Source organism: Anoplophora glabripennis, unplaced genomic scaffold (genome assembly GCF_000390285.2).
Source record: "Anoplophora glabripennis isolate ALB-LARVAE unplaced genomic scaffold, Agla_2.0 scaffold656, whole genome shotgun sequence".
Lineage (NCBI taxonomy): Eukaryota > Metazoa > Arthropoda > Insecta > Coleoptera > Cerambycidae > Anoplophora > Anoplophora glabripennis.
The window spans coordinates 153,645-180,675 of NW_019416929.1; the positions used below are offsets into that span (position 1 = coordinate 153,645).

Sequence of the window (27,031 nt, forward strand, 5' to 3'; positions counted from 1 at the left end):
GGGGTCCGAAAGTTTATGTAGTGTATCAATGTATGGTGAAATTGTCTATCTTATATATGCCTACAGAAAAGTCCGCGATGGCATATGTCTATATGTTAAAGATAACATACTACCTATATCCATTTTAATACTTAAAAAAATTGGCAATTATAAAGCGGTAATGTAAAAGCTATTTACACAACAAATACGATATTAATCCTCATCATTTTTAATAAGTTAGAGGCTTTAAGCATTTTATGCACATTATTTTACTCTTTTACACCATATAATTTAAATGAATATCTTAGGAGTAATCGCAAAAAAATTACGGACGCGAGAATAAAATTCAAGCGCCTCGCTTCGCTTGATGCGATCGCCGACCCTCCCCCCGCACCGTCTTACCTACTGTTTAGCTAATAAGCCGAACGATAACGCGCGCATGATCCTTTAATAAACTGACTTGGAGCGAATGGAGGTGACGACTGACGACTGTTTTCTTTCTGGGTGTTGTTGGAAAGTTATAATTGCGTTCGATAGGTAGTCGGAACATACATAGATACTTGCAAACATACTTTTATTTCATTGAGTTTTAATAATTTGTTTGTTTTTTTTATTGTGAATCATTTAAAACTTCATAGTCGCATTTTTGTTTCATGTTTGTTTTCTTTAGGTAGTTAGATACCTAACTACTTACTTATTAATTAAAATTGATAGTGCTGAACATAGGTACTTTAATTTAATTCGTTTTGTTTTCACATTGTTGGTAGTTACCTATATTGTTTTATATTTAAAGGTTTTGCATTTTTAGTTTTGAGTTCGTTTGTTGTCTTTGGGTTACAGATATATCGTGAATTATTTTAAAATTAATATTAGGGTCGCATTAGATGAAAGATGATTGATTTTTTGTTCGTTACGATTTAACTCAAAAACTACTCAACCAATTTTACCGAAAGCTACATCTCGAAGTAACATAGGCTATTTTATATTTGCCCGTGCGAAGCCGGGGCGGGTTGCTAGTTTCTTACTAATAGTAAGATGATATCATCTTCAATAATTTCGAACAGAATATTTCTTAAAAAATCTAAATACTTGATGCCATTTAAATTACCATCCAGAATGTGATATCCTATTAACTGATTCCCCATCGTGGCAGCCCAAACATTGACTTTAAATGAACGTTGAAAATGGCCCTAGGATTTTCTTTTGCCTACAGATGCTCATTAAGAGTATTAAACACTCCTGTTCGAGTGAAAGTCGCTTCGTCCGTAAAAAGGATAGACCGTAGAAAATTCGGATTTTCATTTTGTCTTTCTTCCATCAATCGACAAGAATTTGGTAATAACACTTGCACTTTTGTATTATAATGATATGGGTGTAACTGTTGCTCTTTTAAAATTTCCCAAGTACCACACACGGTCACATTTGCTGTTTGTGATAATTTTTTTTGGTACTTATTGAGGGCTCCTGAAATACCATATCTAATATATGTTCCTCTTTTTCAGCAGTCCTTGTAGTTCTTGGTCGTCCCGAATTTACTTTTTTTGGCTTAAATGGGCCTGTCTCCTGGCGTCGCCTTTCAACGGCCAAAAATGTATTTCTATTTGGTAATCTGCGACCAGGAAATTTTTCCGAATATCGCCTTACAGCAGGAAAACTGTTCCCTGAACATTCGCCTAAAGTCAGCAATACATCGATATATTCCGAGTTTGAATAATTATTACCGTTATTCATACCGTAACAAGTAGAATTCTCTTATTACACGATTTAAAATAAATACTTGTTCTGATAATGGACATAACACGTTCATTTGACACATTTGACACAAGCCTACTAACAATTTGGGATACTAGCTGCTTGACTTTGGCGTACTATACCTGGTTCTTCTCGAAAACGGGCAAATTTTAGAGTACCTTTTTTGTTTAGAATAAAATTTGCCACAACAGCAAGTGACAAAAGGACAAAAAGATTAACCTCAAAAAAGTTAGGACCTAAAATGTTCCCGCGGAGTACTGCACTGAACGCCCTGTACGACATAGCCCAAAATTAATAACTTCAGAGCATTTAGCATCCCCAGAAACCCCACATAACACAATTTCAGTTCATTCGGTCGAATTTTGTGGAAGATATTCTAAATAATTATTTTCAACGACCTGTATCTTGAAAATGGGAAAAGATACGCCCATGGTTCATAGGAACAAATTATAATATTCTTTGAAATTCTATAAGGCCCTGAATTTATGCTAGTGTTTTCAGAAACCCATATTCAGGGTGTTTCAGTTCGAGTGAATCAAACTTTAACCACAAATAGAACCAATAAATAATTCAGAATTGCCTTATAAAGAAAGGGTCTAAGTCTCACCGTTTTGACTGTACGTTGCTGTATTGGTCGGTTGTTAAAATCATATTAATTGCGAAATCTTTGGTATGCTTATAACAAATTGATTCAAACTTGTGGGTGTTAACATTTGCACATTTGCATAATTTACTGTAAAATTTACAAATTTTTGTAGGTCAGTGGCGTAGGAATGGGTAGTAAAGCGGGATTTTTTTACCCCAACAATGACCTAATAATCATTTGATACTCATTTTTAGATTCCGTGGACAATTCTACATAAAAAGGTATACTTGTTGAAAATCGGTATAGTGTATCGATTTACCGAAAATCTCAGTTGAATGGGAAACCGTTCTTCTGATAAGACTTGAATATCTATCCATTTTTTTACAAACATAATATTTCAAATCTTAAAAATAAAACTGGAAAGGCAGGCAAACTCCGCTAGCGCGGAGTTTGACCTTTCTCTCGGGCCTCCGGTCCTCGGGCCGCGCTGCGTGTGGCCCGAGCACCGCTCCGCGGTACTTTCCTCGCTGGTTAGTAGATATAACATTTTTTTAAACACCCTGTACTTTGATTTTTAAACACCGTGTATATAAAAGTATGATGAGAATGTTTTTCAAAAAAGAGTAGGCCCCGCTCGCGAAAAGAATAAGAAAAGTTTCTTCCAAACTTCCAAAAAAGGCATCTTGTTAGTAAATATAAAATTTTTCATCCAGACCTACGTAGGTAAGGCAGAAATGGTAAAAAATAAGACATCTGGTTAATAAATATACAAATTTTCATTAAAAGACTGTATTAAATAAAGACAAAGCTAAAAGTGAAAAGAAACAAAACTGCCCTTGATTCTATAGAACATCTAGTATATGGATTTAAAAAAATGAATAAGGAAAAATCTAGTCCACCTGTGTAAGTTTTACGAAACATCCTGTACATAAATTGCAAAAAACACCTGGTTGGTAGGGTATAAAATTTTTTATATAAATATTGCAGACTTCAGTACAAAATATGAAAATGGAAAAAACAATAAGGAAATTTTCGTTCTATTCGTAATTTTTATCTGCATCAGTATTGGACTTCGGTCAATTCTATGGAATATCTAGTATATGGATTTTCAAAAAAATGACTGGTCAGTAAATGTACAACTTTGCTTCAGAAGATTAAAAAAAATGAATAAAATGAAAAAGGAAAAACCTAGTCCACCTGTGTCGGTTTTCTGAAACACCCAATACATAAATTGCAAAAAACATCTGGTTAGTAGGGTTTAAGATTTTTCTTTAAAATATTGCAGACTTAAGTATAAACTGTAGAAATAAAAAAAAATATACCTAAGGAAAGTTTCGTTCTGTTGGATAATTGGATCAGTTTTGTGGAACATCCAGTATAACGATTCAAAAAGACATTCGATTAATAAATATACAATTTTTCATTAAAAGATTTTAGTAAATAAAAACAAAGTTAAAAGTGAAAAGGGAAAAAATTGCGTCAGTTTTATGAAACATTCTGTACATAAATTGCAAAAAACATTTGGTTAATAAGACACCGTGTATAGAAATATCCATTTGAAAATTTAGAGAAAAAAATCCTAGTCCGCCTGTGTCATTTTTATGAAACACTTAGTATATTTTGCAAAATGCCTCTTGATTTCTACAATATGAGATTTTTCATAAAAATATTGCCACAATAAATTTCTGAAATATACAGAAGCCTCTAGACCGATAATTTTGACTTGGGCCAGTTATGTAGAACATGCAGTATATGGATTTTCAAAAAAAAACCTTTAGTTAGTAACTATATAACTTTTCATGGAAAGATTTCAATAAAAAAATTGGAAAAGTGAAGAGATAAGTAAAATCAAAATTCACCTGTGTCATTTTTATGAAACATTCGGTACATACCTTTGCAGAAAGCATACGATTACTACGATATCAGATTGTTCATAAAAATATTGCAATCAATAAACTTAAATAATATATAGGAGCCTCTGGACCGTTCGAGTTTCAACGCAATTTTTTGGACGCCCTGTATATAGAAACCTATTTGAAATTTTATATTTTTTTGTTATAGAAAGGTTTAAAAAGATGAATCCATATATAAAATTAAATTACTGCAGTAAATAAAAAAAAATCTTGTGGTAACTTCGTCTGAGATTGAACCACCGACCTTAGGCCAGGCATTCTGTCACGGATTAATGTTAAATTTGCAGAAATTATTACCTGTACAAAAAAAATATGACCGTATAGAAAATTAAATTTTAAATCGAGTTTCTTATTCTTTAAACTCGATCCAAAATGGCAAACATGGTTTAAAAAATCGCAAAGTTGCAAAAAACGGTTTTTCTAAAATAACTAAAAAATATAGCATCGAAAAATTTTAAATGAGAAAGTTGTAGGTTTTAAAAAGATCTATCGACTGATTTTTTGTAAGTATCGATTGCCTTGTTACTTTTCGAGATATATCGAAAAAACCGTTAAAAATCTTCTCTTTTCTCTTCTTCTATAACTCGTTTACATTTACGTTCCCATACTTGCTATTTACTGCAAGCATAGCCCACGGCAAGCCAAAAAAGTACATTTTTGAAAAATTTAAAAATATTAATTATTTTTCGAGATATATTGATTTTTTGAAAAAAAGGCGCTCTCGAAAATTGGCTAGATCTTCTCAGTGGATAGCCCTACAGTGACGATTTTTGGTTTATTTTCTTCGTAAAGAGTTATATTATCACGCTGTTAGAAAATGTTGACGATTTTATTAATTTTCAGGATCAAAAAATGACTGAAAAAGTTGCACTTTTTTTGGGTGTTTTTTTCAAATAACTATTTAAATTTTTATTTTATGAAAATTACTTTTAAAGAAAGAAACTGCTGACATTTCTTCACGAATTAAAAAAAAATGTTTTTCTACGACCTTCTGGAGCCGATAATTTTTTTATTTAAAAAAAATTTTGAAGACGCAATTAACATTTTTTACAGCGATGCGCTTGATGGAGGTTAATGTTGAATATTTATATTTTCAAAAAAAAAATAGGATATGTTTACTTGATTTTTAGTATTTGTAATTGAGTAATAAACTGAAGCGTGCAAGCGCCGAGTGCGTCAGCTGGACCGGTCGGAGAAGTAGGGGGAAGCGGCGCGCGCTCGCTATGAAAACTGATGACGTGCAGTCTAAATGGCTCGCGCATGCAAAATCTTTGATATCTCGGCTTCTGATCCACGTACAAAATTTCTTTTGTACTTAATCTGGAGTAGCTAAACACGAATATTATAGTCATTTTCGCCTTAGAACCAAAATAGTCCGGTAAATGTTTAGTTTTTATTTAACTTACATTTTTTTCTACTTTTATTATACTTCTTCACGAAAATATGGAAGATGAACAAGAAAATGAATCAAAAGACAATCCGACAAAGAAAAGAAGAATTTAATTCGATAAATAATTTTAGTTTTCATTATAATAATTTTATAGATATTTTATACATAGTTGTATAATTATTAAATATTTTTGTAAATAAATTAAATTCTTTGAACTTATTTTACACCAAAATTAATTAATTATTGAAATGATGAAGTAATTGTTAAAAAGCCAGCAACAAGTACAACGTCAGTATGATTAATGAAGAAAAAAATTAAAATATTACACGAAAAATACTGTAGGTAATATTATTAATTATTAAAATGACGACATATGCAAAAAATGTAAATTAAATAAAAACTAACTGTTTAGCTACCCCAGATTAAGTACAAAAGAAATTTTGTACGTGGTTCAGAAGCCGAGATATCAAAGATCTTGCAAGCGCGAGCCATTTAGACTGCATGTCGACCGCGCGCCGCTTCTCCCTACTTCTCCGGCCGGTCCAGCTGACGCACTCAGCGCTTGCACGCTTCAGTTTATTACTCAATTACTAATACTAAAAATCAAGTAAACATATCCTACAATTTTTTTTGAAAATATAGTATTCAATATTAACCTCCATCAGGGCGGGTTGTAGAAAGAAGAGTTAAGAATTAAATGGAGTTTAATATGCAAAGAGTGTTGTACCAATATAGTTTAAGATAAATTCCTCGTTTAACCAGAGTTTTAGTTTACCGACCATATTTCGCAGTTTAAACTAAGTTTATCAAATATAACCATACTTTTTATTGATTTTTCCGTGGACGAAAGATTATTTGTTATTTCCATTTATCTCTATGGTTATTACACTAACTAAAAACTGACTTATAAAGTTCATTCGTAGTTCTAAAAATGATAATAAATTCCAAAAGTGAAAACTAATATGTACCTACTTAATGGATTTGTATTATTACACCGATGATGAGGATTGAGGAGTTTAATGAAAGTATACAGTTCATCCATAGAAAATTGAATATTAACATTCTTCTATGAGTACATCGGAGACCTAAAAACGGTATATTTTGGACGTAATTTAACAAGATTCTCTCTTCCTTCTCGGTGCACGGGTTTTAACTTTTTTCTTTTCTTTGTCCATATTTAAATACTGTGTTTATATTATAAATACTAAAATTTGGGAATAGTAAGTCAGAAATTAATGTTTATTTTCAAAAAGGCGTCATATTTCTTCTTTAGTAGTTCAGATGCACGGATACCGCGGTTCGGATGAACGAAAATGTACTGCCAACTATGCAAAATCGGCGGTTAGGTAACCGACACTTAATTACGTATTGTACAACGCACCATTTGATAATTTAAGTTTAAAAGTTAACCCAAGTTTTTGTAAACTTCGTTTAACCTGTTCTTTCTACAACCCACCCTCAAGCGCATCGCTGTAAAATGTTAATTGCGTTTTCAACATTTTCTTTAAATAAAAAGTTATCTCGGCTCCAGAAGGTCGTAGAAAAACATTTTTTTTTAATTCGTGAAGAAATGTCAGCAGTTTCTTTCTTTAAAAGTAATTTTCATAAAATAAAAATTTAAATAGTTATTTGAAAAAAACACCCAAAAAAAGTGCAACTTTTTCAGTCATTTTTTGATCCTGAAAATTAATAAAATCGTCAACATTTTCTAACAGCGTGATAATATAACTCTTTACGAAGAAAATAAACCAAAAATCGTTACTGTAGGGCTATCCGCTGAGAAGATCTAGCCAATTTTCGAGAGCGCCTTTTTTTTCAAAAAATCAGTATATCGAAAATTAATTAATATTTTTAAATTTTTCAAAAATGTACTTTTTTGGCTTGCCGCGGGCTATGCTTGTAGTAAATAGCAAGTATGGGAACGTAAATGTAAACGAGTTATAGAAGAAGAGAAAAGAGAAGATTTTTAACGGTTTTTTCGATAAATCTCGAAAAGTAACAAAGCAATCGTTACTTACATGAAATCAGTCGATAGATCTTTTTAAAACCTACAGCTTTCTCATTTAAAATTTTTCGATCGGTGCTATATTTTTTTAATTATTTTAGAAAAACCGTTTTTTGCAACTTTGCGATTTTTTTAAACCATGTGCGCCATTTTGGATCGAGTTTAAAGAACAAGAAACTCGATTTAAAATTTAATTTTCCATACGGTCATATTTTTTTTGTCCAGGTAATAATTTTTGTAAGCATTTCTCTATAATGCTTGGACTAAATACAACGGGACGTTTTTACCACTGTGCTATCGTTGCTTCATGTACAATCCGTCTGTACTGATAATTTTAATTGTCATTCACAGCTGAAGTAATCAACAATTTTTATAATGTTAAATTTGCATTTTTCTAACAAAAGGTCGTCTCGCAAAAGATCTACCATGAGATAACACAGATAAATAACGACATCTTATGACTTGGAAGAGTCTTTAACTCCAACTTATTTCTACTGATTCTTGACTTTTGACGTTTGGGGAGTAATAATACTAATTCAAAGGTTCAAGGGTTTAGGTACTATGGATTGATTTAAAATTATGCAGTTTTAGAGGGCAAGTACTTACGTTAATTCGGGGAACAGGTATCCTAATCGTAGGCATGTCAGACGGTAGAGCTACGAAAATGTAAATAACAACCTAACCTAATAATAAGAAATACCTGTATATGTCGTGGCGTAGCAATATATCAAGGTTAAAAAAGGCCTAGTAAGGTAAAATAACGCGACCCTACAGACGTCTTTCGCGTTTGGCATGAAATTATTTTGACATAATTAATCTGACATTTCTAACGACATTCGAATTTTCTCCAAGTGGGCGTGTCTTAAAGCTTCAATCTTTACGGCTTGCGAAATGGTCGTCTGTCGTCGGGCAGACACCCCAAAAAAGGCAAAATTAAGTATGACAACAATTGAGTATCTGTGCCAAGTAGCACGCCGTTTCGAGGCTCGCGGAGAAGGAATTTTGTGGGGCAAAATTCACATTTTTCGGCTTTCCTAGAGTGCATTTTAACGTATTTACGGCCGCATTTCGAATCCCGCATTTGATTTCGCGGAAAGTTCTACGGAAAAAGCGTGAAATAGGCTCGATAAGTCGATAAATATGAGTATTTTCGGCATAGTTTTAAATAAAATATCGTAGAAAATAGGGGAAATAATAAAATAAAAAAGCCGTACCCGCGCGCAATTCGAGGCGACCGGCGACCGTCTGATTTCAGCGGGAGGGCGTGTCGGACTCGCGCGTTTCACACAAAAATTGGGCCGCGCCGCCCCTCGCAGAGCCTGAGGAAAACTTAAAATTCATCGGGAGGGCGTCGAGGAATCGCGTTCTAAATACGACGTCGACACGGAGGCCGCTGCGCGGCCCGAGGAAAGAGCCTTCCGTCCGGGAAATCGGCGCTTTTTCGGGGCGATCGTGCGACGCAGACGGAGCTATCGGATTTTAATATATACTAGAAACGTAGGCAAGTCGGCTTCGCCGACTTGACGTTCATCTCGGGCCTTCGGCCCTCGGGCCGCATGAGCTCCGCTTTGCGGAGCACTCTCTTTCGCGAATGTTTTTTAAATCATCAACACCATCATCCACATTACCATCATCTACATCGCCATCATTTACAGCACCATCATCTGTATCACCATAATCTACATCACTATCATCCACATCGCCACCATCTACATCATCATCATCTACATCACCATAATCTTTAGCACTATAATCTTTAGCACTGTCATCTACATCACCATCATCTACATCACCATCTACAACACCATCATCTACATCGCCATCATCTACATCACCATAATTGCAGTATAATCTACATCACCGTCATCTACATTACCATCATCTACATCGTCATCATCTACATTGCTATCATCTACATCGCTATCATCTACATCATCAACATCACCATAATCTACATCGCTATCATCTACATCACCATCATCTACATCACCATCATCTATATCGCCATGATCTACATCACCATGATATACATCACCATAATCTACATCGCCATCATCTACACCACCATCATCTACATCGCCATCATCTACAGCGTCATCATCTACATCACCATAATTTACAGCACCATAATCTGCATCATCATTTACATCGCCTTCATCTACATCGCCATCATCTACATCGCCATTATCTACAGCACCATCATCTACATCATCTACATCTACATCGCCCTGGTCTGCATAACTATCATCTACATCGACAGCATCTACATCAGCTACATCGCCATCTTCTACAGCACCATAATCTCCAGCACTCATCTACATTACCATCATCTACATGACCATCATCTACAGCGTCATCATGTACATCACCATAATTTATAGCACTATCATCTACATCAACATAACCTACATCTATATCGCCATCATCTACATCATCTACATCTACATCACCATCATCTATACCACCATAATCTACATCACCATCATCTACATCGCCATCATCTGCATCGCCATTATCTACAGCACCAACATCTACATCATCTACATCACCATGGTCTACAGAACTATCATCTACATCGCCAGCAGCTACATCATCTACATCGCCATCATCTACATCACCATAATCTTCAGCACTATAATGTCCAGCACTATCATCTACATCACCATCATCTACAGCACCATCATCTACATCACCATCATCTACATTGATATCATCTACATCGCTATCATCTACATCACCATAATTGCAGCACCATCATCTACAGCACCGTCGTCTACATTAATATCAACTACATCGTCATCATCTATATCGCTATCTTCTACATCACCATCATCCATATCGCTATCATCACCATCACCATAATCTACATCACCATCGTCTACATCGCCATCATCTACATCGCCATTATCTACAGCACCATCATCTACATCATCTATATCTAGCTAGCCATAACCATCATCTACATCGCCAGCAGCTACATCATTTACATCGCCATCATCTACATCACCATCATCTACATCGGCATCATCTTCGTCACCATCATATACATCACCATCATCACCATCATGTACATCACCATCATCTACGTTGCCATCATCTACGCCACCATCATCTACGTCACCATCATCTACACCACCATCATCTACATCACCATCGTCTACATCGCCATTTACATCATCTACATCACCACCACATTATTATCACCATTCAAATGTGGGTCGATTTTGTGAAACATTCTGTGTACATTTTAAAATGGCATCTGGTTAGTAAATAAAAAAATATCCATGAGTAGGCTTGACTAAATAAAGTAGAAAAAATAAATATGATAAGGAATAATCCACAGGGTTTGTCCTGGATCAATTTTATAGAACATGCAGTATATTGTAAGGCTTCAAAAAACATATTATAAAATTGTTCATCAAAAGACCTCAAAAAAATAAAGTAAAATGAAATAAAAAGAATATGAATACGTTTGAACACCTGCAACTCTGACCTGGATCAATTTTGTTGGAACATTAGGTATAAAAATTATCAAAAAAGCATCGTGTTGGTAAATACAAAATTTTTCATCAATGAACTTTACCAAAGAAAGTAGAAAAAGGTAAAAAGGGTAAAAAAATATCTGGTCTGTCGCCTTTTTGTTGTGAGTTCAATTCTGATGTAGATCATTTTGCACATCCCGTATAAATTTCCAAAAGGATATCTAGTTAGTAAATATAACATTTTTCATCCAAAGACTTCATTACGTAGGTAAGTCAGAAATGGGAAAAAATAAGTTTCACTCTCCTAATTCTGAAGTGGATAATCTTGTAGAACATACAGTAAATATACAATTTTTCATTCAGAAACGGGAAAAAAATAAGTTAAGTTTCACTGTGTCCTAATTTTGAAGTGGATTATTTTTTGGAACATCTAGTATAAACTTCCAAAAAGGTATCTTGCTAGTAAATATACAATTTTTCATTAAAAGCCTTCAGTAAGTAAAAATAAAGTTGAAAGAGAAATGAAAATTTTGTCAGCTTTATGAAACATCCAGTACAAAACATCTGGTTAATAAGATATGATTTGTCATAAAAATATTGCCATCAATAAATTTCTGAAATATACAGAATCCTCTGGACCGATAATTATGGATTTTCAAAGAAAGCGTCTGGTTAGTAACTATATAAATTTTCATCAAGAGATTTCAATAAATAATGTAGGAAAGTGGGTAGTGAAATGAGAAAAAAATTCTGGTCCACCTGTGTCAGCTTTATGAAACATCCAGTACAAAACATCTGGTTAATAAGATATGATTTGTCATAAGAATATTGCAATCAATAAATTTTTTTAATATACAGAATCTTCCTGACCGTTCGAGCTTCAACGCAATTTTTTTAGACACTAGAAAAAAGTTTTTGGAAATATGTATTTTTTCTTCTTTAAAAAGATAAATCCATAGAATTAAATTGCGGCAATATGTAAGAAATAAATCTTTGGTTATCCCATTTTCACCGCTACACTAACATCTTTATGTGAAGCTTGTTTTCTGAATGATATAAAACAGAGAAAGAACAACATTCCACGACCTGGAAGTCTTTAGCTCCAACTTATTTCGATAATTCGCAAATTTTGACGTTTGTGGAATAATACGAATGTAATGTAGTAATTAACGAAGTAAATGTACTAATACAAAGGTGAAGGGATTTACGTACTGGTATTTTCTTTAAAATTAGAAAGAAATATACAATGTTTAGTGGGTACTTACAGCAAATCGAGACATACAGCAGGTATACCACGTATGTAGTGGTAGAGCTAAGAAAAAATGTACATAAAAACGTAATGATAAATAAATACCTGTATATATCGTGTAACGTTATTTAATATTTGTCCTTCTGGACTGATAAATTTTGAGGGTAATTGGTTACAAAACCTCAAATACACTTAAAAGATGCATCCAGCTAAGCTACAGTAGGGTGCAGTGAGATCACAAGGTCGTGGGGTGTAGTACAAAGTCTTAAATGTGTAGATAGTTAAATTAGGAGGAAGGGCAAGATTTAAACAATATGTTCTTAAAATCACTTTTCTACAATAAAAGGTTAGTAAATGGCTAGTTTTACAAATAATCGCTAGGAGCAACTTTTATCAATTTACAATTAAGATTAAAATGTCCGACAATAATTTACACAACAGATTAACTTTGAGTTAAATATCTCTACCTGATCATACTTTTACAAACAAAACAACAAAACTGATGTGGGTTTCACTTCTGACAAGATCGTGTAAAAAATTGGATGGGTATTACGTTGTTATATCCAGAATCAAAGGGGGTGTTGACGTAATGGTCGTCTGTCTGGTAGAGATGGCCAATGGTTATCGGGTGACAGATTCCATGACAACCTCCTCCCTGAGATCTTAAGGTGAGATGCCCTGAATCCAATACGGTGTTGTCTTGGTCAGAAGATCCGTGATGTTGCGTGGTGTTGTAAGTTTGAAAAATAGAGAATAAAAGATATAAGCAAGTAGGATATGTACAAGGATGAGTGTTGGAGAATACTCAATCTGATTGTCGGTGATTTAGCATGTAATGTACAGATTTAAAATTAATATTTACAATTATTGTTCTGGTTAATTATTCTAAACTATGTTATGATTAGTACGATGAAATATTGACTAGGATATTGAAAAATTGAATGAATTGATACTAGAAAAGATAAAATAAAATCTTCACTATTTGAAAATTTGAGAAATATTTAATTCTAAAAATTTTCCAAATATAACAATATTTTACATATTAAAATTGTAAATCAAAATTTACTACATCAATTTATACAAACAGTAAATAGATAACTCGAAACAATCAGATCGTATCTTAGTATATACATTTTCGTACAAATAAAATAAAACACTCTATATGAAAGTTTTCAAAATGATGTGTATGAAAATGTGGTAAAAGAAATATATTTAAATAAAAGATGTGAACTAAATTTTGCTATGGCTTGAATTTAAAACGTATAATAAAAAACTAGAAGATAAGATAATATAAAATACGTTTAGTGCAAGTTTTTTCCATCCCTGAAATTAAAACAACCACAAAAAGGTCAAATTGGTGGCCACAGGAATTGTCGAAGCAAGCTGCCTTTATTAAAAAGTAAAATGATAAAAGAAACTTACCCCAATCCAATCCTTAGGTACGTTGGCCTACCATTTCCGATCCACTGTATAAATTTGCCAGGGGCTCAGAGAAACTCTGCTAGTCTGCGACGAAATCAGAAATTCTACCAGCCTTTGTGTGATCGTTAAACAACAGGCGATATCCCGATCATATACTCTGAAAGCATAAAAAACACAACAGAACGGGTTTTCAAACGTCACTAAACGAAGAAACTACAAGATAAGACCCTTCGTGGATCTTTTCTTGCCACGTGCCCTTGACACAAAAGGGAGGTCAAGTAAACCTAGATTTAATGAATAGAATATAAGCGTTAGCAAAATATGTATTAGCAAAGCAATTATAAAACAATTAATTAACAAGGAATAAACCACATTTACATACCAGATTGAAAAATTTCGGTGTGCTTCCACGATAACCCAAAAATGGATGGTCGCAAGTAGGATATAATTCGTTTCGATGACAAAATCAAGAAGGGGCGAGAGTAGGTTGGTCACGGCTTTTAAAACTCCGGTGCTACGCCATCTACGTTAAAAGTGAGGCTGTTCTACGACACGGGTTGTTCGTCGAGTTAGCACGGGATAGGTCGGGAGTAATTAAGGAGTAAATATAGGTGTTAAATTAAAAGTGACGTTATACAGTGTGAATAAAATAAATTAAACGAAATTAATAAAAATTTCGTTACAATCGTAGGGTACCTATGAATTAAAGTTTCAAAGAGGCCTAGAAAGATGAAATAACAACAATCCTCAACCCTAGAACGTCTTTAGCTTTTGGTGTCAAATTTATTTTGACGTTTCAATTTGACATCAGTCGCAATTGTCATGTTTTCGTCGATGAGCGTTGCCGTCTGCCGACATGTTGCATCTCTGTTCCGCGTGAAAAATCGCCAGCAGCCGTTCCGGAAAAGGAAAATTTCACATCGAATACGTTAAGAAAGCGCTTTCAAAATATGACGTCTGGATAAAGGAAGAAACGAAGTGCGCTTAGTCGCGAAAAGACCCATAAGTCCGGAAAATCGCCGTTTTTCGCCTTCGAATGTGGGAGCGAGAGGAGATTGCAGATTTTAAAGTAAAGTAAAAAGCGGCCGCATTTCGATTCCGTGTTAATTTCATTAAACATTGTAAATAAAAAGTTTGAAAAAGGCATATGGTAAGCAAATAAAACATATTCCTACATAATATTTATATAAATAAGTAGAAAATAGCGAGAATAATAAATAAAAAAGCTTCAACCGCTCACGATTCGAACCGGGGTCCCGCGGATGGACAGCCTGCGTCCAGTCCCTCGAGCTATCCCAGATACGGTGGGTGTTTCCGACATGTCGCGTCTTTGTTTCGCTCCGCGCCTAGCAGAGGTGCCCCTAAAAAACGAAATTTTACTCGCGAAAATGCGGAAAAACCGCCTCGAAAACATCACCAAGCGACGACGCGAGGACGTCGTGGCGCTTCGCGAAGATCCTTAGGTCCGATAAATCGGCCCTTTTCGCGGCCCAGTGTGGGAGCGAGAGGGGATTGCAGATTTTAAAGATATATAAAGAAAGAATGGAGAATGGATAGAATGGATGGCAGTTCCTGATGACAGATAAGTCTATTATTGCTTAGTTGTTTTTTCATGGCAATCGTTTGTATGGATAGTGTAATGGATGCACAGCGCAGATTAAAAATTAATATGTAGGTGTAATTTTTTAAAGAAATTATATCTTTTTGAAACAAACGGATCGTTGAATGAGCAAGGATACCTGTAATTGCTTCAGAATGGCACAAATGAAATTTTAGAGGAGGTGCCATTGAATATGCTGTCCACCGCACTGTAGCGCAACAAAAAAATGAGCTCATTCACCACATTACGAATGCAATAAATAATACACAAGAGACTATATTTAAAATTTCAGTAGTTTGCCGATGTAAAGACATATTATTTAATATTGTTTCGAAGTTAATGCGTGACATTATAATAATATTAATTTGAAATTTATTTCCTATCTTTAAGAAACTAAATTTCTTATCAGAAGAACGATCTCCCATTTAACAATTTTCGGTAAAACGATACACTACACCGACTTTCAAAAAGTATACCTTTTTTTATGTAGAATTGCCCACGGAATCTAAAAATGAATCCCAAATGATTATTAGGCCATTGGCGTAGAAGTTGGAGTAAAAAAATCCCGCTATACTACCCATTCCTACGCCACTAACCTACAAAAATTTACAGTAAATTATGCACATGTGCAAATGTCAACACCACACCAAATTTGAATCAATTTGTTATAAGCATACCAAATATTTCGTAAATAATATGATTTTAACAACCGACCAACATGGTCCACTACAGTGAACATGGTGAGACTTAGACCCTTGCTTTATAAGGCAGTTCTGAATTATTTATTGAGTTTGATTCACTAGAACTTAAACACCCTGTATAGGGTGTCCTACTAAGGTCGGCGAGGTACGATATTAGGGAAAGTATAGGCCCTAGCCCTAGAGGTTCGGGAAAAAAATTTAATTGAATAAATTGATCAAGAGAAATCGCTGGAAATAGTTTTCAAGTTTGTAGCTCAGCCACAAGGGGGTACAATCGATATACCAAAACAGAGTTTAGGTTGTTTCACGTTTTTTTTTTAAGTGAAATAGCAAGATAAAACTTTTTATAGGTTAGTTTGAAGAGCATGAAAATAGCTACATTTTGACGCCAAAAAAGATTCGATATCTTTTTTTGTTATCAAGTTATTCTCAAATTAGTGAGCAAAAAATAAAAAACGTTAATGAATTGAGGAACACGACACTAACCAAAAGACATTTAATTACCAATACAAAATGTGTTTATAAAAGAACTTACCTAAACCCACATTATGTTCGTAACACTGTTGGCTCAGTATCTTACCTTGGAATCTTGGAATTTTGGCTGTCTCGTATTTTCTGGAGTAACAGTTTGAAACAAAATTTTGGAAATGTGAGAATAGTTTATTTGACCTAAACGTAAACTTGGATAAATAGCGCCAATAAATAAATAATAGGCTATACCATTTAAACAACACTTTCGTTAGAAATTTCAAACTTATGTTATATTCATCAATTTTATGTGTTGAATTATGTAAAGAAAACTCATTGCATTGCATTTAAAATTTTTGAGAAAAATCAATAAGCTTATTCTTTTGAAATAACGCCGTCTATAGATTTCCATATTGAGATAAATGACATTACGCATTCACCACGAGATAAAGCATGAAAAGACCTTCCCAATGAGGTAAACACTATGGGCTTTTGATGAGTCAATCCTTAAAAAATGCCTTTTTCTTCTTTCATTAGGAGCTTCCCCCACCCTTTATGTCGAGAGATGGATCAAAATGTCAATAACAAAAGTTATGCGCAATGAATCCAGCTATCCATATTTGTTATCCATATACCTGAATAGGAAACATTTCTGAGAAAAATTTAATTCAATGTTTTGGTATGCAGATTGCGCTCCCTAGCGGCCGAGCTACGAACTTGAAAACTATTTTCAGCGATTTCTCTTGGTCGATTTATTCTATATATTTTTTTCCGAAACTATAGCCTATACTTTCCCTAATATCGTACCTCGCCGACCTTAGTGGGATACCCTGTATACCATATACAGTGTGTCCCCGGATGGACCTAACTATACTTGTAATTATCCTTATTTACCCCACTCATTCTACGGGAAAAAGAGCGATTTCAAGGAGAAATTGATAGCAGCAATCTGACGACGGGATCTTGTAGGGGAGGGGATAGTTAATGAAAAATACATAAATTAGTGCAGCCAATTTTGCCCCCACTCCGAATAAACAATGGTCAAAGTAGTCAAAATGAGGTTTTTCTCAAATATAATTTTTCAGAGGCAAGATAGAGAAGAGAAAGTCTTCAAATGAAAGTTATAGGTATTAAAAAAACCTACAATTTCATTTTTTATATATTAAAATCGGTGTATTATTTATCGAGATAATTGCAAAAAACATGCAACATTGCAAAAAATAATGGTCATAGGCGAATTTTAATCTAGTAAAAATGAGGGTATTATAACCCTTTATATGTGGCCCGATCGGTCCAATAGTTTATGAATAATTGCATTTGTTTATCCCAAACACCATTTTTTTAAACGATTGAGCTAGGTCACTGAGTGCATAAAAATCAATTTAAACGCCGGGAAATGATAGTTAAAGGTCTGAAAATTATAGTATGTTAAAAAAAATCGATTTTTTTCATTGTTCATTTTGTTGCATTTTTTCAATACAAAAAAGAGGTATATTTTTTTATAAATAAATAGAAGTAACTCCGAAACTACTGGTCTCAGGAACTCGACAGTCATATCACTGGATAGCTGGTAAAAAAAACAAAGGTTTTTTTAAAAAAAATATGCCCACAAATAGTTTTCTCTTTCAAACACCCAGGGCCGCCTTTCACAAAATTTCCAGTTGCGAACATCAAATTCCCTGACTTCCATGATTACTTTTTAAATTTCCTGACTATTCCCTGCTTTTTATGAAGAATAATTAATTTCCTGACTTTTCCCGGTATTTCTGGGTTTCCCGGCCGCTATGAACCCTGTTGACTTCTAAATTACCATGAAGGTCATGGTCAAGGTCACCTTCGAACGTAAAATTTTCCGCTCTTACTATTTCCGGGGTCAAAAGTATACGGTTCCATTTAAAATTTCCAAGTTCACCTCTAAATGACCTTCAAGGACATGGTCAAGCTCATGATCAAGATCATCGTTGGATTGCTCACTCAAAACCCTGCAACTTTTGTCCTAATCATTTTTTTGTATTTTCTGAGATAGAGAGGGGGTTCCAAACTTTTTGAACACCCTGTATGTAAACAGTAAAAATATATAAATAAAAACGCTCAAAGTAACAAAAATAATAATTGTTCTTTGTAGAAAATAAATTTTCTCTAAAATTTTAGAAAAAATAATGGAAAAAGAGGACGGTAATAAAAACCAACCCTTGGTTTGAGGGTTGGATAACATTTTAGAGGTTGTTAATTGCATTCCATATGTTTAAAGGTATTTGTAGTCAAATTGCACGACGAAAAAATGTTTTAAAAAACCACTTAAAAGAACCAACCCTTATTTTAGGGGTTGCTTGGTGGTCTAGTTGTCATTTTTTCGACGAGCTACCCCAGTTTAAAAAAAATGAAGCTTCTACGTCAAGCGGAAGCCGAGATATTGCAAAATTTTCGAGCAGGCACGATTTTGAATCTCACGAGCTGGTTTCCCCACCCCCGCCTCCTTCGCCGACTGAACGAGCTAAGATAATTTACCTCCACATTGAGTTACTATAAATTTTTTATTCATTCATGAATCTTCGTGAAGTTGAATTATAGTTTAGACTTTTGTGCATATATAGCATTAATTTCAGCCCTTAATGTTTATAAACAATGGCGCTGTGATTTTTTTAAGAAAATGGGCTATCTCGGCCCAGAAAGGGCGTAGGGCATATATTTTTAAAACCTTTGTTTTTTTTACCAGCTATCCAGTGATATGACTGTCGTGTTCCTGAGACCAGTAGTTCCGGAGTTACTTCTATTTATTTATAAAAAAAATACCCCTTTCTTGCATTGAAAAAAATTCAACAAAATTGAGAAATATCGATTTTTTTTAACATAGCATAATTTACAGACTTTTAACTATCATTTCCCGGCGTTTAAATTGATTTTTATACACTCAGTGACCTCAATCGTTTAAAAAATGGTGTTTGGGATAAACAAATGCAATTATTCCTAAACTATTGGTCCGATCGGGCCCAATTTGTGTCCACATACAGGGTGTTAGTAAATAAGTGCAACAAATTTCAGGGGGTGCTTCTACATGAGAAAATAATGGCAGTTTGCTTATAAACGTATGTCCGCAAATAATTCGTTTTCCGAGATACGGGGTGTCAAAGTTTTTCTTAAAAACTGACGATTTAATTTATTGTTCTGAAACCGGTCGAGATGGGCAATTGAAATTTGGTGGGTTTTAAGAGGTAGTTATTGCGCATTTTTTGACATGCAATTAAGAATTTTATGTTTATCATTGGCGCCCATACGGGTAATAATCTCAATTTTTTTAAAGAAACAAATGGTACGCCACTGAGATATTACAAATTAAAAATCATTTTTGAATTCCTCGTTCAATTTATGACAAAAAAATCTCTCTTGCCTTTTCTTCGTATGGGGCGCCGTTTTGATGCAAAAAAATAAAACATCTTAACGAGTATTTTTTATTTTTGTAATACATTATCAAGAACTATCTAATACAATAACATTAAACCAGAACAATAACAGAAAATAACACTAATAAAATTTTGAGAAGGCGCAAAGCTACAACAAATGTTCAAAATGACCTCCCTCAGACGTGACACAAGATTCAACTCTTCGCCTCATTGATTGTCGTATTCGCGCAAATATTCCTGGTATATTTTTTATTGTCTCACAGCCGACTATAATTCCTCAGGTCATCAACATTTTCAACGGGAGTGGAATAAACTAATAACTTAAGAAAACCCCAAATGCAAAAATCAAGAGGATTTAAATCCGGCGATCGAGCAGGCCAATGTTCCGTACCTCCCCTACCTATCCAACGATGTGGATATACTGTGTCTAAGTGATTACGTACATTAATGCTAAAATGGGCTGGTGCACCATCATGCATGTACCATAGGTGTTGTCTCAGCTGTAGAGCAATTTCTTCAAGAAGAACAGGTAACTCTTCCTGTAGGAAATTAAGATAAGATTCGCCTGTTAGTCGTTGTGGGAGGAAATATGGACCGATTAAATGATCATCAATTACGCCAAGCCATACATTTACGGAAAACCGATGCTGAAAATAAGCTTCAAAGATTCCATGGCGGTTTTCCTCAGCCCGCCCATAAATGATTGTTATGGAAATTTCGTATACACTGTCGTCCAAAAGTAGCCTCGTCAGTAAACAAAACGGCATTTAAAAAATTAGGAATTTGAGCGATTTGATGATTAATCCATTGGCAAAAAAATAGGCGCGGAAAAAGTCTCTAGGTAGTAGAGCTTGCACACGTTCAATATGAAACGGATACAATTGCTGTTCTTTAAGAATTTTAAATACAGTGAAGTTGCTTACATTCAAAATGTTGGCAATTTTTCGAGTACTTGTTTCAGGTGACTCCGCAATTAACTCGAGAACTGCTTCTTCTAGTTGCACAGTTCGTACTTCTCGAGGGCGCCCACAGTCAACCGTTTGTTTCTTAAATGAACCATTTTCGCGCAAACGTTGATGAAGACGAGCAAATATTGTGTGATGAGGTACCCTACGTCCTGGATACAACTCAGCATACAATCGTCGAGCTTGCCGACCATTTCCATTACTTCGACCATAGACAAAATGCATGTCTGACAATTCCGCATTTGTAAAATTTTCCATTCTTTTCGATAAAAGAAAAATTAATTACTTATTAACACTAATGTTATACCAAACTAAAAGCTTAATAAATTAATAATGAGGAAACGCTAATTTGACATTTCTTAAAAATATTCGTATTTAACAGACAAATGTTGACTAGCCTACTAGGTAATGTATTAAAGAAATAAAAAATACGCGTTAAGATGTTTTATTTTTTTGCATCAAAACGGCGCCCCATACGAAGAAAAGGCAAGAGAGATTTTTTTGTCACAAATTGAACGAGGAATTCAAAAATGATTTTTAATTTGTAATATCTCAGTGGCGTACCATTTTTTTCTTTAAAAAAATTGAGATTATTACCCGTACGCGCGCCAATGATGAACATAAAATTCTTAATTGCGTGTCAAAAAATGCGCAATAACTACCTCTTAAAACCCACCAAATTTCATTTGCACATCTCGACCGGTTTCAGAGCAATAAATTAAATCGTCAGTTTTTAAGAAAAACTTTGACACCCCGTATCTCGGAAAACGAATCATTTGCGGACATACGTTTATAAGCAAACTGCCATTATTTGCTCATGTAGAATAACCCCCTGAAATTTGTCGCACTTATTTACTAACACCCTGTATAAAGGGGTTAATTCGCCTATGACCATTATTGCAAAAGCTATTAACAATTTAAAAAACACTGCAAAAATGCATGTTTTTTGCAATTATCTCGATAAATAATACAACGATTTTAATGCATAAAAATGAAATTGTAGGTTTACTACCTACAACTTTAATTTGAAGACTTTTTCTCTATCTTACCTCTGAAAAATTATATTTGAGAAAAACCTCAGTTTGACTACTTTGACCATTGTTTATTCGGAGTGGGGGCGAAATTGGCTGTACTAATTTATGTATTCATTAATTATCCCTCCCTACAAGTTCCCGTCGTCAGATTGCTGCTATCAATTTTTCCACGTTTTTCCGTAGAATGGCTGGCCTAATTTCCCATTTTAAAGGAAAAAGTCATTCATAAAAATTTTTGCTTATCGTGAAAAGTCATTAGCCATACTCAGACTTTCAAAATAACATACAGGGTGGTTAGTAAATAAAGAAACGTGAATTTGTGCCTAGAGTAAAGTATTAGTTTTATAAAATTTAAAAATGTTACTGAAAGATTGCGAAAATTATTATTATTAATATAATTTTATAAATTAAAAAAAAGCGCATAATTTATTGAATAAAATGATAAAAAACTATTCTATGTATTGTCCTCCTACTGTTACACAGTTTTCAATATTTCTTCAACATTTTTCATAAACTAAGTGAACCGTATCTCCGTTTAGGTCGGTTATTGCTTCTGATATTTTCTCCTATTAAAGGTTTAAATTATCTCGTAAATCATGGGCATAAACTGTTTGCTCCATAACAGGAAATAAAGAGGGGTTAGTTATGTCTGGGGGCGTGCAGGCCATCTTATAGGACTAAACTGTCCTATCAATTTATTGTGGAAATACTGATCTAACCAGTTTCTTACATTAAGTACACTTTGTGCAGGACAACCGTCATGTTGAAAATACAGATTTCTTCTGTCCTGTAGCTCAAAAAAAATTTTTTTAGAGGTCGTTCAAAATTTTTAAAAATTTCCAAAATCGTCAAAAATTATTATTTTTTTAATTTTTTTTCTCGTTATTTTATAATTTTCTAGGTTGAGTAAAATCTCGATTCTGAAAATTTCAAATCGATATTTTAACTTTTAAAGATCACTCATAACTATTTTAACTTTGTCGCCCTAACTTATATTCATGTCAATGAGAGCGAGAGAGACGGAAAGCCCTTTTATCGGCGAGTTGCAAATCTTAAAATTTGCCCTCATAAACATAAGAATATGCATCCGTTCCAGTGAGTATGTAGTTCATTGTATTCAAAGGGCCTCGATCTTGCACCATCTTTGCCGTGCTTCGTCTACATCTGTACGTTTATACAGTTCGCCTTGCTTCTAACCGTTCGTACTTAAATGTAACGAAAAATTTACAAATGAAGCATCCGTTCTGATTCTCTTTGTTTCTATAATATGTGTATCTATCCTCTTTTAATTGGTTATAGGTTGCTTTAGTAAAACCTAATAGATAATCACATTTCTTCAATTGAAGTCCTGTCATTTATTTCATAAAATATAATATATAATATATACAATTTTAGCATTTGGGAGCCCAATGCAGACTTTACTTAGGACAACTATAACCGATGTGATGCCTGATTCCGACAGCATAATTTCGAATAAAATTGGCGCTGTTTTATCAATATGTTTTATGAGTGGAGCTTTAATAAGCGGGTTTTTAAGTGAATACTCCTATGGTGTTAATTTGGTATTTTTACTAATATCTATAAATTTGGCACTAAGTTTTCGTAAGTATGCACACCAGTCTATTTAATATATAAAATAATCAAAAGTTTTTTTGGAAATGGCACCAGCGGCAAACCAAAACAATGCTAGTTAATAAAAAAATATTGACAAATGTAAAATTATACAGCCCCCACAAAAAAGTGGAATATCCGAAAAACAAGACCCTGTTAACTACATGTTTTTGTGGTCGCTGAATCCGAATCCGGTGTCCGTTTTGGGGCCTTGGGTCTTGTCTTTAGGATATTCCACTTTTTTGCGGAGCTGTGTTATCAATGAATATAATATGAATTTTGTTATTTGGAGAGGTTTTTTTTAATGTGCTGTAGTTAATTCTTGATTTTACAAGTGTGGTTTTACTCATAGAATTTTAATGTATGTTTTCGAGGTTCGAGGTTCTATATTATTTTTAAAATAGTCTTTATAAGTCACAGGTCGTCTGCCGTCTGCCATTTTCAACTGAATATAATTAAAAACATAAGTTAAATCATTAACATTTTTAATGTAGATGTAGTTAAAATAATTTTAACTTGAAGCGGCAGTACGATGCTACATAAAAATGCTAAAAAATCGAGAGGGGTACAGCTCGATGATTGGTTGAATTAAGTGTAGCGCACTACAGTCCCAGTTCTGTAAATACCGCATTATGCCATTTTTCATTTAACCACCACTGTTTCAACATACAGAGTAAAACAAAAACTATTTTTGTTAGTAATCATGTTATTTTTTAAGATATTCAGTTGAAATTTTGAATAGACTTTTACCTCATTCATTTTATAAGAACGTTCAAAGGTTTTTAGATTAAGGGTTTGTTTGTACAATTTTTTCATTCATGATGTAGGTACCTAGTTTCTCTGGATGTGTGGTACGCTTTCATACATGCAGACATATTCACCTCACTTTCCAATCTAATCATTCAATACACCACAGTAGATAGGCTATGTTCATTCTGTGACAAAATCCCATGTACTTTCTTATGAAGGTTCAATTTGCAAATTTTTGGTGAATTTTACCCCCTCCACTCCACTATTAGGCCACGCCCCTCAACCAATCAGAGCGCGGCAAATTGGCGGTAAATTTAAAATCCAGTCACGATAGGGAAGTCAATGAACTCCAAACAGCAGTTGGCGGTAAATTTAAAATTCAAATACAGTAAGGGAGGTCAATGAACTGCAATTGGCGGTAAATTTAAAGTTGGTCACGAATTTTATTTAAATTAAAAAAGTCTTGCACTCTCTGAGATTCGAACCCCGAACCTTTGGATTTCAAAGCGAGTTCGTTACCTCTAGACCAGAAGAACAGGAACGCTATGGTTGATATATTGATGCTAAAAATGTTTCAGCTATTAGTGTGAAATTTCATAATCTTAAGATGAGAAATTCAAACACAGCTCCGTTCAGGTCTCTTGAACGAAAAAACATGCGCATTAGCACCTTATATTTCGCTAACGGTTTGAAATAAATAGCTGTGTCACTGACGCCAGCTAACGTAAAAGCATCAGCCACGTATACAAAATATAGGCGACAGACATGCGTATATTTGTACATATCTACCGGATGTTTTTTTTTAAATAACACATCTCTTGTAACTTATATACGAGTTGTCTGATTGAGAGAAAACGGGATAATTGAATTGTTGTTAGATTGTTACTGAATGGTAAATTCGACTCTTATATATTTATATAAAAATACACTATAAATATGGAGAAGAAATGCCGTCGGATGGAATATCAGTTATAAAGTAAAAGTGGCTATTATATTTGTTGCGTTTCAAATTATAACAAAATTGGGTTAAGATATTTACGAAACATCAATTTATTTTACAAAAGTTTAACACGAAAACGAAGCATCTGCGGACCAACTTTTTGTCTTAAAATCACTGTTTGTCATTAACACCCTGTATGACATTATTTATTTAATTACTAGAGGAATTCTATGCTATGCAAATTGTGTTGAAAAAGCAAAAGTTCACTCTAGGTCTGGCAGAGAACGTATTAAGGAACAAAGAGAACGTATTAAGGAACAAACCAACAGATATAAAAACCTTTTAAAATCTCAGAGTTGTCATGTGGTTGCTTCGCTGTCACTTTTTTAATAACATCCTGTAGACTGCTGCTGCTGCTTTTGACGTGGACTGAAGAATGTAGGTACCTAGAGGAGAGGCACGGAATGAGAAAGAAAATCTCAGTATGTGTACACCGTTTATTAAGACAGCTTCTTAAAGTTGTTAAAAATTCAGATTCAATAGGTAGGTACTAGTTTAAAATTAGAACGAGAGAGAAAGAGAGAGATAACAAATGTTATTGTTGATATTGGTACCTTTTATACATGGGTCATCATAAAGCAATTATCTCGACGACAGCCGGGGTTCATGCGCCAGAAATTGAGAGGGTACCTATATGAAACAAATATCAAAGTTACTGTTCTGTTAATAAAAACAACAAATAAATAGGTAACTCACAGGGGGTTAAACGAGTATGGCATATTACTCACAAATTTACACATCTTTGAACAAATGTGCTTGTACGAGTTGTCATGTGGTCGCTTCACCGTTGCCGTGTTATATCTTAACTTAGTTATTAAAGTCCAAATAATTTGAATAATTTTTAATTCCGAATTAGATGATATTACTATTATTGTAAAAGGTTCTTAGCTGGTTGTTATACCGTAAGATCATATTAAAGACCCAAGGGCAAATTCTTTTAGTTTTAAATTGTGTTGAAATTCAAAGTTCGGCATAGACCTTGGCTGACTGAAACAACCCTGTCAGCGAAATAATGACTGGTATGTCCGGCCTGATGCCGATATGAACCACACATACGGACTTTTCTGCACTGTCCTGACAAATATAGTCGTGATTCAATTATTTTTCCAATTTTGTAAATCCACTCAATTCCTAAATTTATTATTATTATCATATAATCAACGAGTTTGTCTGTGTGTTTTTGTTTAAGTCCTCATATTAAAGTTTCATTACCCCATATATTTTATAGTGAGTGGTGGTTTTGTGTATGAATTTGGATAAAAAAAGGTAAGTCTTTAAACCATAATAAATGTAAAGTAATTACTTTTACCCATAGAGAGAATATTTGGTTGTTGAATTATTTTATTGAAAATATTAAATGTTTTTTTGTGTAAAGATAGGTATAGGCTTCATAGAAAAACTGATAATATTTCATTTAAAATAAGAGGTTGTACAGTATTTTTGGATGAAAATTGACTGATATATGACCGCTCAAATTTTTGGATTAAAAATGCGGTTGGCATTGGAACTGGCACTTGTACAGGGTGCTCAGAAAACCGGTAAATATAAAAATCTTTCAAGAATAAACTGCCTTTGTTTTTAACAGTACACAAAATATGTTATTAAAGAAAGTTGTTTAGAATTGAAATTTATTATTAAAGTACAGTTTTGACGTAGGACTAAATTTTTTTCTATATTTAATTTTTCATAAAATAATTTTTACTGCTATTTTCATTAAAATTTT

At 33.8% G+C, this 27,031-nt stretch overlaps 1 protein-coding gene across 1 annotated transcript in view; it reads left to right on the plus strand.

Annotated features, from left to right (window-relative positions):
* Positions 1-27,031, plus strand: part of LOC111692026 — a 66,012-nt gene that overhangs the window by 10,284 nt on the left and 28,697 nt on the right. Inside the window, exon 2 of the mRNA XM_023455707.1 lies at positions 23,343-23,549. Coding sequence (XP_023311475.1) covers positions 23,343-23,549 — 207 coding nt within the window. The remainder of the gene's footprint in view (positions 1-23,342; positions 23,550-27,031) is intronic.